The 11932-nt window shown below is 37.0% G+C and overlaps 1 protein-coding gene and 1 long non-coding RNA gene across 2 annotated transcripts; both read left to right on the top strand.

Moving 5' to 3' along the window:
• Positions 1-59: 59 nt before the first annotated feature.
• Positions 60-8907, top strand: LOC107562751 (ATP-binding cassette sub-family F member 1-like; the record flags this gene model as incomplete). Its single annotated transcript, XM_016247458.1, has 22 exons — positions 60-279; positions 807-853; positions 1119-1196; positions 1338-1496; positions 1574-1651; positions 1793-1931; positions 2748-2782; positions 2945-3055; positions 4419-4472; positions 4711-4812; positions 4911-4979; positions 5408-5485; positions 5577-5678; positions 6468-6590; positions 6671-6771; positions 6904-6989; positions 7753-7892; positions 7948-8098; positions 8188-8262; positions 8378-8448; positions 8614-8646; positions 8743-8907. Coding segments are annotated over exons 1-22 (2055 nt in total), but the record flags the coding sequence as incomplete, so codon positions are not given.
• A 58-nt stretch (positions 8908-8965) lies between these two features.
• On the top strand, positions 8966-10130 carry LOC107562758 (uncharacterized). Its single transcript, XR_001606029.1, has 2 exons — positions 8966-9147; positions 9331-10130. It is a non-coding gene; the product is annotated as an uncharacterized lncRNA (long non-coding RNA).
• Positions 10131-11932: the final 1802 nt, after the last annotated feature.

Raw genomic sequence — 11932 nt, 5'->3', positions numbered from 1 at the left:
TTCTGGCAACGCCAGTGCAATACCTTGGGCGGCCGGAGTGAGGGAGTGGCGCTGTCGCAAACCGAGCTCCCGGCGTTTGAGTGTGTGTAGCAGTGCGCGGATAGGCCGCATGTGATGTGAGCTACAGTGTGCTCGTGTGCATTGTCACCTGTGATACATCCTCGAGTCTCATTTTAATACCGTATTTTCATTCCTTGCGAGAAAAAAGGTTGAGCAGAAAAATGCCCAAGAAATCAAAAGAAGTCGCTGAGTGGGAGGGGGATGATGAACCACAAACAGGTACGTTAAGATTGTGGGTTTCTATTACACCACAGTCTCATAATAATAACGACATGAAAATGATGCAGCTATATTGTAGACGTTTACACGATGACAGCTCTGCTATTAATGCTCTGCTATGTGTAGTGGAGATACAGAGGTTGTGCTTTATTATATTGCCGTTATGTTATGTTTTGCTTTGCTTAGCCCATTAGCCTACGACAGAAGTGAGTTTATGGTGGTGCGGAGTTTGCTATTTCACTGTCATTGCATCATTTTGCCAACCTGATATCATTTAAGACCATATTCGCTGTGTGATCCATGTTTCCAAATCTAGCGATTTTTTTGGGAACATACCCGTGCTGCCCAAAAAAGCTGTCTAGGTTGGCAGCTCTAGCTTTTTTGAAAGCTCTTGTTTTAAATCCTGTACACAAAGCACTCTTTCTTTGGCATTGTCATACTGCTGTTAATAGCGCGTGTTCATTTGAGTCTGTTCTGTGTGTTTGTGTGTACAGAAGTGCTTAACAGAATGATTTTTGGTTGTTTAGACAAACATGTCAAAAAAGGAAAGAAGGATAAGCAGGGGAAGAAAAGTGTAAGTTTTCGGTTTCGTTGATTCATGACTGATTTGCTATAACTTTAATTGTTAACAACATTATGCTTAAAAGATCAAGAATTCGTTCAAGTGCGAAACAAAAATGATTGAATCATTCTATAATGTTTTTTGTCAGTTACCCCTATTAATATTTCATTAATAATTGCCAAAATAATAATAAATGCATTTTAAAACTCATACCTCTGACATCTGAATTGTTGTACGCATATTTCTGTATTTTTATATTTTTTAATTTCATCCTTAGTTTTTTGAGGAGCTGGCATCAGATAATAAACCAGAAAAAGTAGAACAGCCACCAGTGAAAGCGGCACAAGGGAAACAGGTGCATTGTTTTAATTTCAGTGTTTTTCAATACGTTATATAAAGTAAAAAATATATATATTTAATTACATTTAAAATATATTTAAACAAAGATATAAACAGTCAAATATGTTATATTTTTGGATTGCCTTCTCATTTTTAGCCTCAGAAGAAAAAGAAGGACAGACGGAAATGGAAAGCGGGTGAGGATGAGGATGAGGATGATGATGAAGCAGAGGTCATGCAGCGCCTCAAGAAGCTGTCAGTCCAGCCCAGTGATGAAGATGAAGAAGAGGAAGAGGGTAATGTCAAAAATAGGGCTGTGCGATATTGAAGAAAAATGCGATATCGATATGCGATAACTCATTAAATAATGCGATAGTCGATATCTATCCTTAGTTTTTTGAGGAGCTGGCATCAGATAATAAACCAGAAAAAGTAGAACAGCCACCAGTGAAAGCGGCACAAGGGAAACAGGTGCATTGTTTTAATTTCAGTGTTTTTCAATACGTTATATAAAGTAAAAAATATATATATTTAATTACATTTAAAATATATTTAAACAAAGATATAAACAGTCAAATATGTTATATTTTTGGATTGCCTTCTCATTTTTAGCCTCAGAAGAAAAAGAAGGACAGACGGAAATGGAAAGCGGGTGAGGATGAGGATGATGATGATGATGAAGCAGAGGTCATGCAGCGCCTCAAGAAACTGTCAGTCCAGCCCAGTGATGAAGATGAAGAAGAGGAAGAGGGTAATGTCAAAAATAGGGCTGTGCGATATTGAAGAAAAATGCGATATCGATATGCGATAACTCATTAAATAATGCGATAGTCGATATCTGATACAATAATGCTTGAAGTGCCACATGCTCAGATGAAACAGTTTTACTCCGCTGTTGCTGAGTCAGTTCTGTGAACTTCTAGAACTATCTTGGATTTTAGCAAATGACTGCAATATAACAAAGAGTGAAAAATTTAAGCGGGTCTGAATACTTTCCGTACCCACTGTATGTATGTATCAAGAGCTCCTGTAAAACTACAACAAATTCCTTGTGTTTGCGCACACTTAAATGGTGAATGAAGCTCATTCTGATTCTGATTCTGATTTAATATAAGTAGCATACATGTTTAACTTTTTGTGAGAAGAAAGCACCCCTATAATAACTTCTGAAAGTGAACGGTAGTGCTTTACTCTAGCATTACATAAAAATTTCATTTTAACATTAGTGTAATCATTTTAAAATGAGTTTAGGAACTGAATAATAAAAAGGAACAATACAACACTGCTTAGTATTTACTCTATGAATTCAATAGGCACTGATCCTTATTTAAGCTACAAAAGTTATTTAGGTAAGAGCAGTGAGTTATTTTTCTCTTTCTCATTGTCTTTTGTTCATGGCCCCATATATTGCAAGCCGTAGCGATATGCATATTGCGATATGTACATCTGGGCTATTTCGATAATTTCGAGATATTGCACAGCCCTAGTCAAAAACTTAGTTTGTGCCAGTATGTGTCACACATCACACACCACATATTTAACATCATGGTTTATTTTTATTTTGCAGTAGTTGCTCCAGTCAAAGGAGGAAAGAAAAACAAAGTGAGTTGCTTTGACATACTATTTGACATACATACTTTGTGGACAGAGTCATTTTCCTCCTGCTGAACAATGTATAGAATGGTGCAATTTAAATCATGTGATCCAATCTAGATGATGCAACACAGAACTTTGAGAATTTTTTTGTCCATCTCTTTCTATCAGGGTGGCAACATATTTGCTGCTCTGAGTCAGGGGCAGAGTGATGATGATGATGATGGTGGTGCTGATGATGATGATGATGATGAGAAACCCCAAAGCAAGAAGAGCTCAAAGGTGCGTGCTTCCCGTTTCAGAGTCAGATGTTGTAGGTTGAGTTTGTATGCACAAGTATAGAACAAGTTTTATGATGCAAGACAAGTCCATTTTATTTATATAATCAGGGGTGCACATAAGTGGTACGCAGGTGTGCAACAAAAGGTCCAGACCACTCATTTACGTACCAACATGGTTGACCGCTGTTAATGCACAGTTACAATTTTAGATCAACAAACTGTAATATTGTATGAGCATTCTGTTCGAACTGAGAGCATATATCTAGGCTATCCGCTGCCATTTTCAAAACACAAAGCAAAACTGTGACATTTCACTCACTGACGCTCTTACTTGCCGGCAACACGCCACAATAAAAGCTTGCTGATTTTAAGTTTGAAAATCATGAAAAGTCATATTTAAAAAAAAAAAAAAAAGTAAATATTAGTATTTAATTTTTAAGTTTACTAAAAAATAATATTATTTTTTATTTAATAATCCCTTTTTATTTTAAAATATAATCATATTATCACACTTTATTATTTTAAAATAAAATAAAGTGCAATAATATTATCACTATTATAATTTTTTATAGTTATTATTTAATGGGTCACGCACTATGTGCAGTGTGAGCACCAAACTAAATTTTGAGAACCAGGCTGAAAAACGTATGTGCACCCTTGTATATAATGCTTTATACAATACAACTTGCTTCAAAGCAGCATTACTATTTTATTTTATTTTTTAAGATTTAAGGTTAAAAGTAGGCTTTTTCATTTTGCACTTTTTTTCTTTATACCATTTAAATTTTTTATCCACACTAATTAAAATAACAAATGTTTTTTTACAAGTGAAAATATACTATGTAGGCTCTAAATTAATATGAGACCATAAAATGCATGTGTAGCAATAGGCACTAAAAGGTATAATGCTGTTTAAAATAGCATTATATGGAGTATAAATAATTTTTCATATCCATTTTCTTGAGAAATTGCATGGAAAACAGTGATTATTTAATTCATATTTGCATATTGTCTTAGTAGTTATTAGTGACTGTTTGTACCATCACTGTTCATTATATTATCTTTACAGCATCATCAGATTTGATGGACCTAACCATAGCACATATGAATCACACACCACATAACTCATCTTTTTGAGTTTATTCCTCTTTCATTCCTTTATATCCGCTCTCTCTTCATGACATTCCCAGTGGAATTCATACCGTTTGCATTCACTCATTTGTGCCAGTGCGCTCATTGTTTCAGTCATTAAAACATAGTTTGTGATAGATACAGTAGGGAAGAACATATTGGGCTGCATATTGAATATATCTACATTTATAAGCACATGTGCCTGTTTCTGTATGTGTATGTATGTTATTCAGGAAGTTGAGAAGGTAACCAAGAAAAAAGATAAGGCTAAACCTAAGATAATGAAGGTGGGTACATGGGATTGTTTCTTATTCAGTTTTCCTTCTTCAAAATTCACATATTCTGTCTTTCTTCCACCTTGCGGTTTTTTCTTTATTGCTGCATGACGGAAGTGCTTCACTCATCATGGAAACTAACCCTTTTCTGTACATTCCAGTCTGCCTAACTAACATTGTGTTTGATTGGTGAGCGGTGCTCTGATTTTTCCTCCAGGATCTTTGGTTGACTCTCTTCTCTCAAACACAGGAGGCCTCAGAGGATGAACAAGATGAAGAGGTGGAGAAGAAAGATGAGAATGAAAAGAAAGGAGGGAACAAGGGCAAGAAAGTCGCTGCTAAACCACCTAAGGTGTGTGACTCTTGTTTTGATGAATACAAGTTGCTTTGAAAAGCCAGTTAAAAAAAATGCAAGTGTGTGCAACCTGAAGGGCATCTTAATGTTGACAGGAGGAAGATAAATTTGAAGAGAAAGAACAAGAGAAGACTCAGAAGAAAGGCAAGAAGGAACAGCCCAAGGTCAGATTAAGCCGATTAAGTTTCTGTATATATTGCTATGTATAAAAATATGCATATGCATTCTTTGTGATTTGGAATCTCGCTTAAGATGACTGAGTTGAGTATTATTAAAGTTTCAAATGTTTTCTATTTGAATATATTTTAAAATGTAATTTATTCTTGTGATCAAAGCTGAACTTTCAGCATCATTACTCCAGTTTTTAGTGTCACATGATCCTTCAGAAATCATTATTATATGCTGATTTGCTGCTCAAGAACATGTTTTATATTATTATTATCATCATCAGTGTTGAAAATTGCTTAATATTTTTGTAGACTCCCTGATACTTTTTCCGGATTTTTTCCGAAAGAAAGTCAGTGCTTGTTGAATGAAAATAAGTGTTGTAGTAAAATGTCCCAAGTTAAATATCTTTTTTTGTGATTTGTAGAAAGGGAAGCCTACTCGCCCTCCTCCTAGTGATGATGAAGAAGAGGAGGAAAAGAGTGATGAAAATAACACAATAATGGTACAATCATTTTCTCTTTTTGCATTCTTAATATTCACATTTTCCAAAAGTAATTTTTTTGGGGGTAAAAATCCTGTTTCCTGTCCCGTAGAGTGCCGAGGATGTGCTCGCGGCTGAGCTGGCTAAAGAGAAACAAGAGGACGACCCCTTTGCTAACTTGAGTAAAAAAGAGAAGAAGAAGAAAAAGAAATTGGTAGCGTATGCACATTTTAAATACTCTAATGTATGTTATAGAAGTGTTATTTTTACATTATTTATATACTATTGTTGTATTTATTTATTTTTCATTTTGAATTAGCTTTTTTTTATGTTTTCGTTTAAATTTTCGTTTTATTTTTTTTGTGATGTGCTCATGTCATTTTATATAAATACACTGCCGTTCAACATTTTGTGATTAGTAAGATTTTTTATGTTTTTTGAAGAAGTCTCTTCTGCTCATCATGGCTGCATGTATTTGATCAGAAATACAGAAAAAATTGTAATATTGTAAAATATTATTACCATTTAAAATACTGGAGACTGGAGTAATGATGCTAAAAATTCAACTTTGATCGCAGCAATAAATTATGTTTTAAAGTATATTAAAATAGAAAACCATTATTTTAAATTGCAATAATAATTTACAATATTACTGTTTGTTCTGTATTTCTGATCAAATAAATGCAGCCATGATGAGCAGAAGAGACTTCTTCAAAAACATAAAAAATCTTACTGATCACAAACTTTTGAACGGCAATATATATGCACAGTATATGTATATATGCATGTATATATGTGTGTGTGTGTTTTAGTTAGTGTAAGTAATTTTAGTACTTCAACTTATTATTACAATTGTTTGTTACTTTCCTAGGCAACATTTCTAATCTTTGTTTAAGGTTTTCTGTCTAATATTTATATTTTAGGCTGTTTTTAATAACCAAAATAATGGTTTTAGTTGACAATAACAACACCGATTGTAGACACTTCCTCTTGTGTTGTGCAGATGGAGTATGAGCGGCAGGTGGCTAGTGTACGAGCTCAGAATGCCATCGAGGGAGACTTCTCCATCTCTCAGGCTGAGCTGTCCTCTCGACAGGCCATGCTGGAAAACGCTTCGGACATCAAGGTTAGGCAAATGGGAAACTTTCATTTGAGACATTGAAAAGCACTTAATACTGTGTACTCATTTCTATGATCTGTTTTTAGTTGGAAAGATTCAGCATTTCAGCCCACGGTAAAGAGCTGTTTGTTAACGCCGACCTTCTGATTGTTGCTGGGAGGCGATACGGTCTGGTTGGACCAAATGGGTGGGTTGATGATGGTTTAAATTTGACACATTACTTTATTACTGCATTGCATTGCATGTAAGGCATTGTTCAGTTCGGAAGTGTTTCTCTAGTAAAAACTGTATTCTTACACCTGTATCCTGTTTGAACCAGGAAAGGGAAGACCACTCTACTGAAGCACATTGCTAACAGAGCACTTAGCATTCCTCCCAATATCGATGTGCTGCTTTGTGAGCAAGGTAATGTACAGCCCAAATGTGACCCTGGAGCACAAAACCAGTCTTAAGTCGCTGGGGTATATTTGTAGCAATAGCCAAAAATATTAAGAAAATTGATTTTTCTTTTATGCCAAAAATCATTAGGATATTAAGTAAAGATCATGTTTCATGAAGATATTTTGTAATATCAATATTAAAACTTAATTTTTGATTAATAATATGCATTAAGAACTTCATTTGGAAACTTTAAAGGTGATTTTCTCAATATTTAGATTTTTTTGCACCCTCAGATTCCAGATTTTCAAATAGTTGTATCTCGACCAAATATTGTCATATCCTAACAAACCATATATCAATGGAAAGCTTATTTATCCAGCTTTCAGATGATGTATAAATCCCAATTTTGCAAAATGTACCCTTCTCGACTAGTTTTGTGATCCAGGGTCACATATATATTAGTGTATTATTAATATTTAGAATTTTAATGTTTATGTATTTTCACTTTAATTTGTTAATATTTAGGTGATTTTTATGTGTTTTTGTCATTCAGTATGTGTTTGCTTTTTTAAATTGTCAATATAATTTGTATTTATTTTTATGCCATTTTTAGTTATTTTAGTACATTACAAATGTTGCCTACTAGCTGAAATATTTTATTTCAAGTAAAAATATTTCTCATGGTTTTAGTTAACTATAATAACCCTGGTGCAGCCTATGTGTCCAACTTTTTTAATTTGAGCCATGTATTTTGTGCATGATATTTTTTCTCTTTGTCATTCCTCAGAGGTGGTGGCGGACGACACTCCTGCAGTTCAGGCAGTGCTGAAGGCCGACACGCGCAGACTGAAGCTCCTGGAGGAGGAACGGCAGCTACAGAGTCGACTGGAGAAAGGAGACGACGGCGTGTCTGAGAGACTCGACAAGGTCAGATTGAGAGCAGCTCGCTGAGATTCTCTAAATACACTGATCCATGGAGTAGTGGAGGATAACTGTGAGTAAGGGGAAGAAGAAAAGTCAGGAGGAGGAGAGCCATGAGGCCACAGAGCTCCTCAAGAGGCCGAGAGAATATACCGTCAAATTCACCTTCCCGAACCCTCCTCCGCTCTCACCGCCTATTCTCGGCCTGCACAGTGAGTCTTTTGTGACTTTCACTCATTGTAGCATCTTGTTTTTATCAAACCTGACGACCAGTTTGGTGTATTCTCTCTTCCACTCACAGGTGTTGACTTTGGTTATGCAGGCCAGAAGCCTCTGTTCAATAATGTGGACTTTGGTATAGATATGGATTCCAGAAGTAAGTCACACGTCTATAGAAATTATGACTAGCAGGTTAATTACAACGGCACAAGACAATGTTAGAAAACTCTAATGGTTTTCAAATTAGCTTGAGTTAACGCTCTCTGTTTCAGTATGTATTGTTGGACCCAATGGAGTTGGGAAAAGTACACTCCTCCTGCTTTTGACTGGAAAATTAAATCCTGTAAGTACCACTTATTTTTAAGTAAGTTGTAAAAAAAACAAAGATGAAAATTAAAAAATATATCATATTTATTTGAGGAAAAATTGGTACTTGTTTTTTCCCATGTTTGTTGATTTGTTTCCTTCATATAATTAATTATGAAGCTTCTTTTTTTTTTCATTTTAGACAAAAGGAGAGATGAGGAAGAACCATCGATTGGTACGGCAGATGTTTAAAATCATTCTTTTTATCATTCTTTTTATTTGACCTTTTCTTGACTGGCTAATTGCTTCGTTCTTCTGCCTCTGCCTGTAGAAAGTAGGGTTCTTCAACCAGCAGTATGCTGATCAGCTGAACATGGAGGAGTCTCCCACAGAGTACCTCCAGAGGAACTTCAACCTCCAATACCAGGATGCCAGGAAGTGCCTGGGTCGCTTTGGGTTAGAGAGCCACGCACACACCATCCTGATCTCCAAACTGTCTGGTAAGCACTATAGGAATGCATTCATGTATGATTTTCAAAGGGGGGGGATGGGCGCGTCCTTCAGCACGCAGAAGGTCGTCTCGAGCGCGCGCGACAGGAGCGCGTGACCATCCACTCCATTGTTGTGTTGAAAGAAACGCCCGAAAGCGCGCGCACGAGCCCCGGGTGACGCGAAACACGTCAGAACTATATATACCGAGTCCCGCGCGTCCAGCGCATTCCTGGATTTGTCTGAGGTAAGTGCCGTGTCGGAGGGCGGTTCTCCACCTTTTGCGATTTAAAAGACTATTTTTATCCCGAAGTCCGGCTACCACGTGTTTTTTTTAATCAACAAAAACGACTTTTCGATTATTCTCTGGATTTCCGCCGCCAAATACTCGTTTTCTCTAACGTCTCTTTGTGCTGTTGTTTCGTTTCAGGTCTGAGTCGGTCTCAGTGGAGATCTGGCGTCGAGGATTTTTCAACTGTGTGCGAAGACCAAAGCCCCAAAAAACTCAGTTTTTCTACTCGAGTAACGGACATTCGCTTACTACTTTTTTGCTCCAGATTGTTCAAGAAGGAAAAGCTCAATTTCAGCCACCACAATCCCGCCCATTATGCCATTTTTCAGCCAACAATGCTAAAGTCATGACAGTTTACGTTCTCTTAAACTGTTAAAGCGCTGAAATTTGTTGCTGTTAAGCACAATATATTAATAGCAACCCGAGACGCAGAGGAGAGGTTTTAATAGTAAGTGTTCTTTCAAACCAATTTGAATCGAAACTACGTAACGGTTAACCAGTTGTCTGTGTTGAAAATGATTCCAGATATAACTTAGAGCTGAACAATTCCTAGCTGAATCGAGCGTGGCGACCTAACTTAACTGCGCCACAGTTTCTAGAAGCAGACAGACAGCATGCTGAGATAAAGCGAGACTAGTGTATGAGCTCACCGCAAAGCCAGAGCAGCGGCTTCAACGCCCTGCTCCTCTTTGTGTGTGAGACGGAGCAATCCTAATGGTTATTAAAGTAGCGATAAATCATCGAATAATAAGCTAGCCATCGCTAGTCATAAGCAATCTGTACATAAAGATTGCCATAGGCAGAGCCAGGAAGTGACTGCATTCAATTGGGGCTTTTTATAAACTGCATTCTTTTCAAAGGAGAGCTCACTGGAACAACCAACGCAATCTGCACATAAAGATTGCCAAGTGGCGCCTGTGGATTTAGCCGAACGGGGAAAACAGACTGAAATGCAATATTTTGTTCATAATGTCGTTAGGTGTTAGTAGTTGGCGGAGCTGGATACCGTTGAGCTAGTTTGGTGAAATAAACCTCCCTAGGCAATGATAGTTTATACAAATGCATAGCAGTCTGACTATAAAGATTGCATTTTTTGTGTTGTGTGCTTAACGAGTGCGTAACGTTAGATAGGGTATTTGTCTTGTCGCTTTTGCTTTAAAATGGCGGACGGGTTGTCGTTTGCTCGGATCACTCGAGGCAATGGTGGCTTTGTTTTTCTGACTGGATCTACGGGAAATACTGTAGCTCGGGACGGCTGTCTCGCGTCGCCAGCATCCCCATATACAGCTCGAGGTGTCGTCTTAATATCCGTGAGTCGCTAGCGGGGTAAATATAGTAGCACTTTGTAAACGAGCAAGACAAATGCGAGGCGGGGGGGGAAATAGCCGTTGTATTTTTAAAAACTTGTTGGAATTCAAAGATGGCGACCGGGCAACCGTTCTGTCGAGCGCAGCGCGTACGCGAAGGCAAGTGGTTAAAGATAGTGGGTGTGGTTTATCTCTGACTCGGCCAATCAGAGAAGCCGCTGTCAGACGTTATATGAGAGAGGGAGACTTCGACAGATGGCGAATCAAATCCCCTGGTGGCCACTATTGAGTAGATGTATAAATTCATATACCGGCCTTTGGTCAGACCAACACTGAATGCTTTGTGTTGACGAGTTCTAACACAAAACCTTTGGGCAGTTATCTTAAAGATGCCAGGTGTTTATGTAGCACTGGATTAAAAAGTGAAAGCAGGTGACATGGTTTTGAACACGATGTAGGAAGATTATTATACAGGACAGGGTGTAGTGTAACTTTAAACAGTGTGTTTCTTCACATCTGCATTTAATCAAAAACTTGACAGATGCCATGCTAATCTTTTCTTTCCAGTGAATGTACACTCTTGTTGACTTTTCCTTGTTTGTTGTGACAACTGTGACGCTTCCAGGAATTGTGTGTATTGTTCCGTGTTTAAGGAGCTCGGTTGTGACTATAAAACGTTCTTCAACACAACAGTGTTACGGGTAAGACCAAACCTGATTTCTCACACGATCCAAAGTGCCATTAGTAGACCTTTTTCAAACGTTGCTAAACCCTTGCATGCTTAACAGTCGTACAAATCTACATTGGTTCGGTGCATATATTTCTATTTCATTTGTAATTCGCCCCGTTGTTCATTTTCTGCTGTAGTTAGTTGGTTGGAGTCGCCGGTGTCCAGTCAAGTGTGCTGTAGTGAGAGGAACTGAAGGCAGAAATAATCACTGATGCTCTGCGTGGGCAGACTAAGGCACTTAAAAAAATCATTTTGTGATTTATTTATTTTTTCCCCACCTAGTGGTTCTAGACTTCTGTATACCTAAAACATACTTAAAAAAAAAAAAAAAGGTCCAGTTAATGTACTGACATTTTAAAACCTGCATTATGTTACTGGAAAATATTTCAAGCTTACTGTTTAAAATCAGTATACACATTGGTCCCACTGTATATTATATTAGTATTTAACTACTATGTACTTACAGCAAAAAAACAAATAATATGTGTGTTTTTAAATTTTGTGTTTATTTGGTGCATTGTATTTATTGTGCTCATGTTGTTTTGCACAGCATTAAGGTAAGGTTAGTGATATGGTTAGGTTGGGTGGATTCAGGGATAGGGCCTGTAGATGCAGTTACAGAAATAATTACATGCAGGTATTTTTTAAATATAAGTAAAATGTATGTATTGTGTAAAATTAGTAATTTAAGTGTTAAAAATGA

This window comes from Sinocyclocheilus grahami, unplaced genomic scaffold (genome assembly GCF_001515645.1).
Source record: "Sinocyclocheilus grahami isolate Dianchi unplaced genomic scaffold, SAMN03320097.WGS_v1.1 scaffold837.1, whole genome shotgun sequence".
NCBI lineage: Eukaryota > Metazoa > Chordata > Actinopteri > Cypriniformes > Cyprinidae > Sinocyclocheilus > Sinocyclocheilus grahami.
Note: the sequence above shows the minus strand (reverse complement) of the source record. Positions and strands in the feature narration are given on the sequence as shown.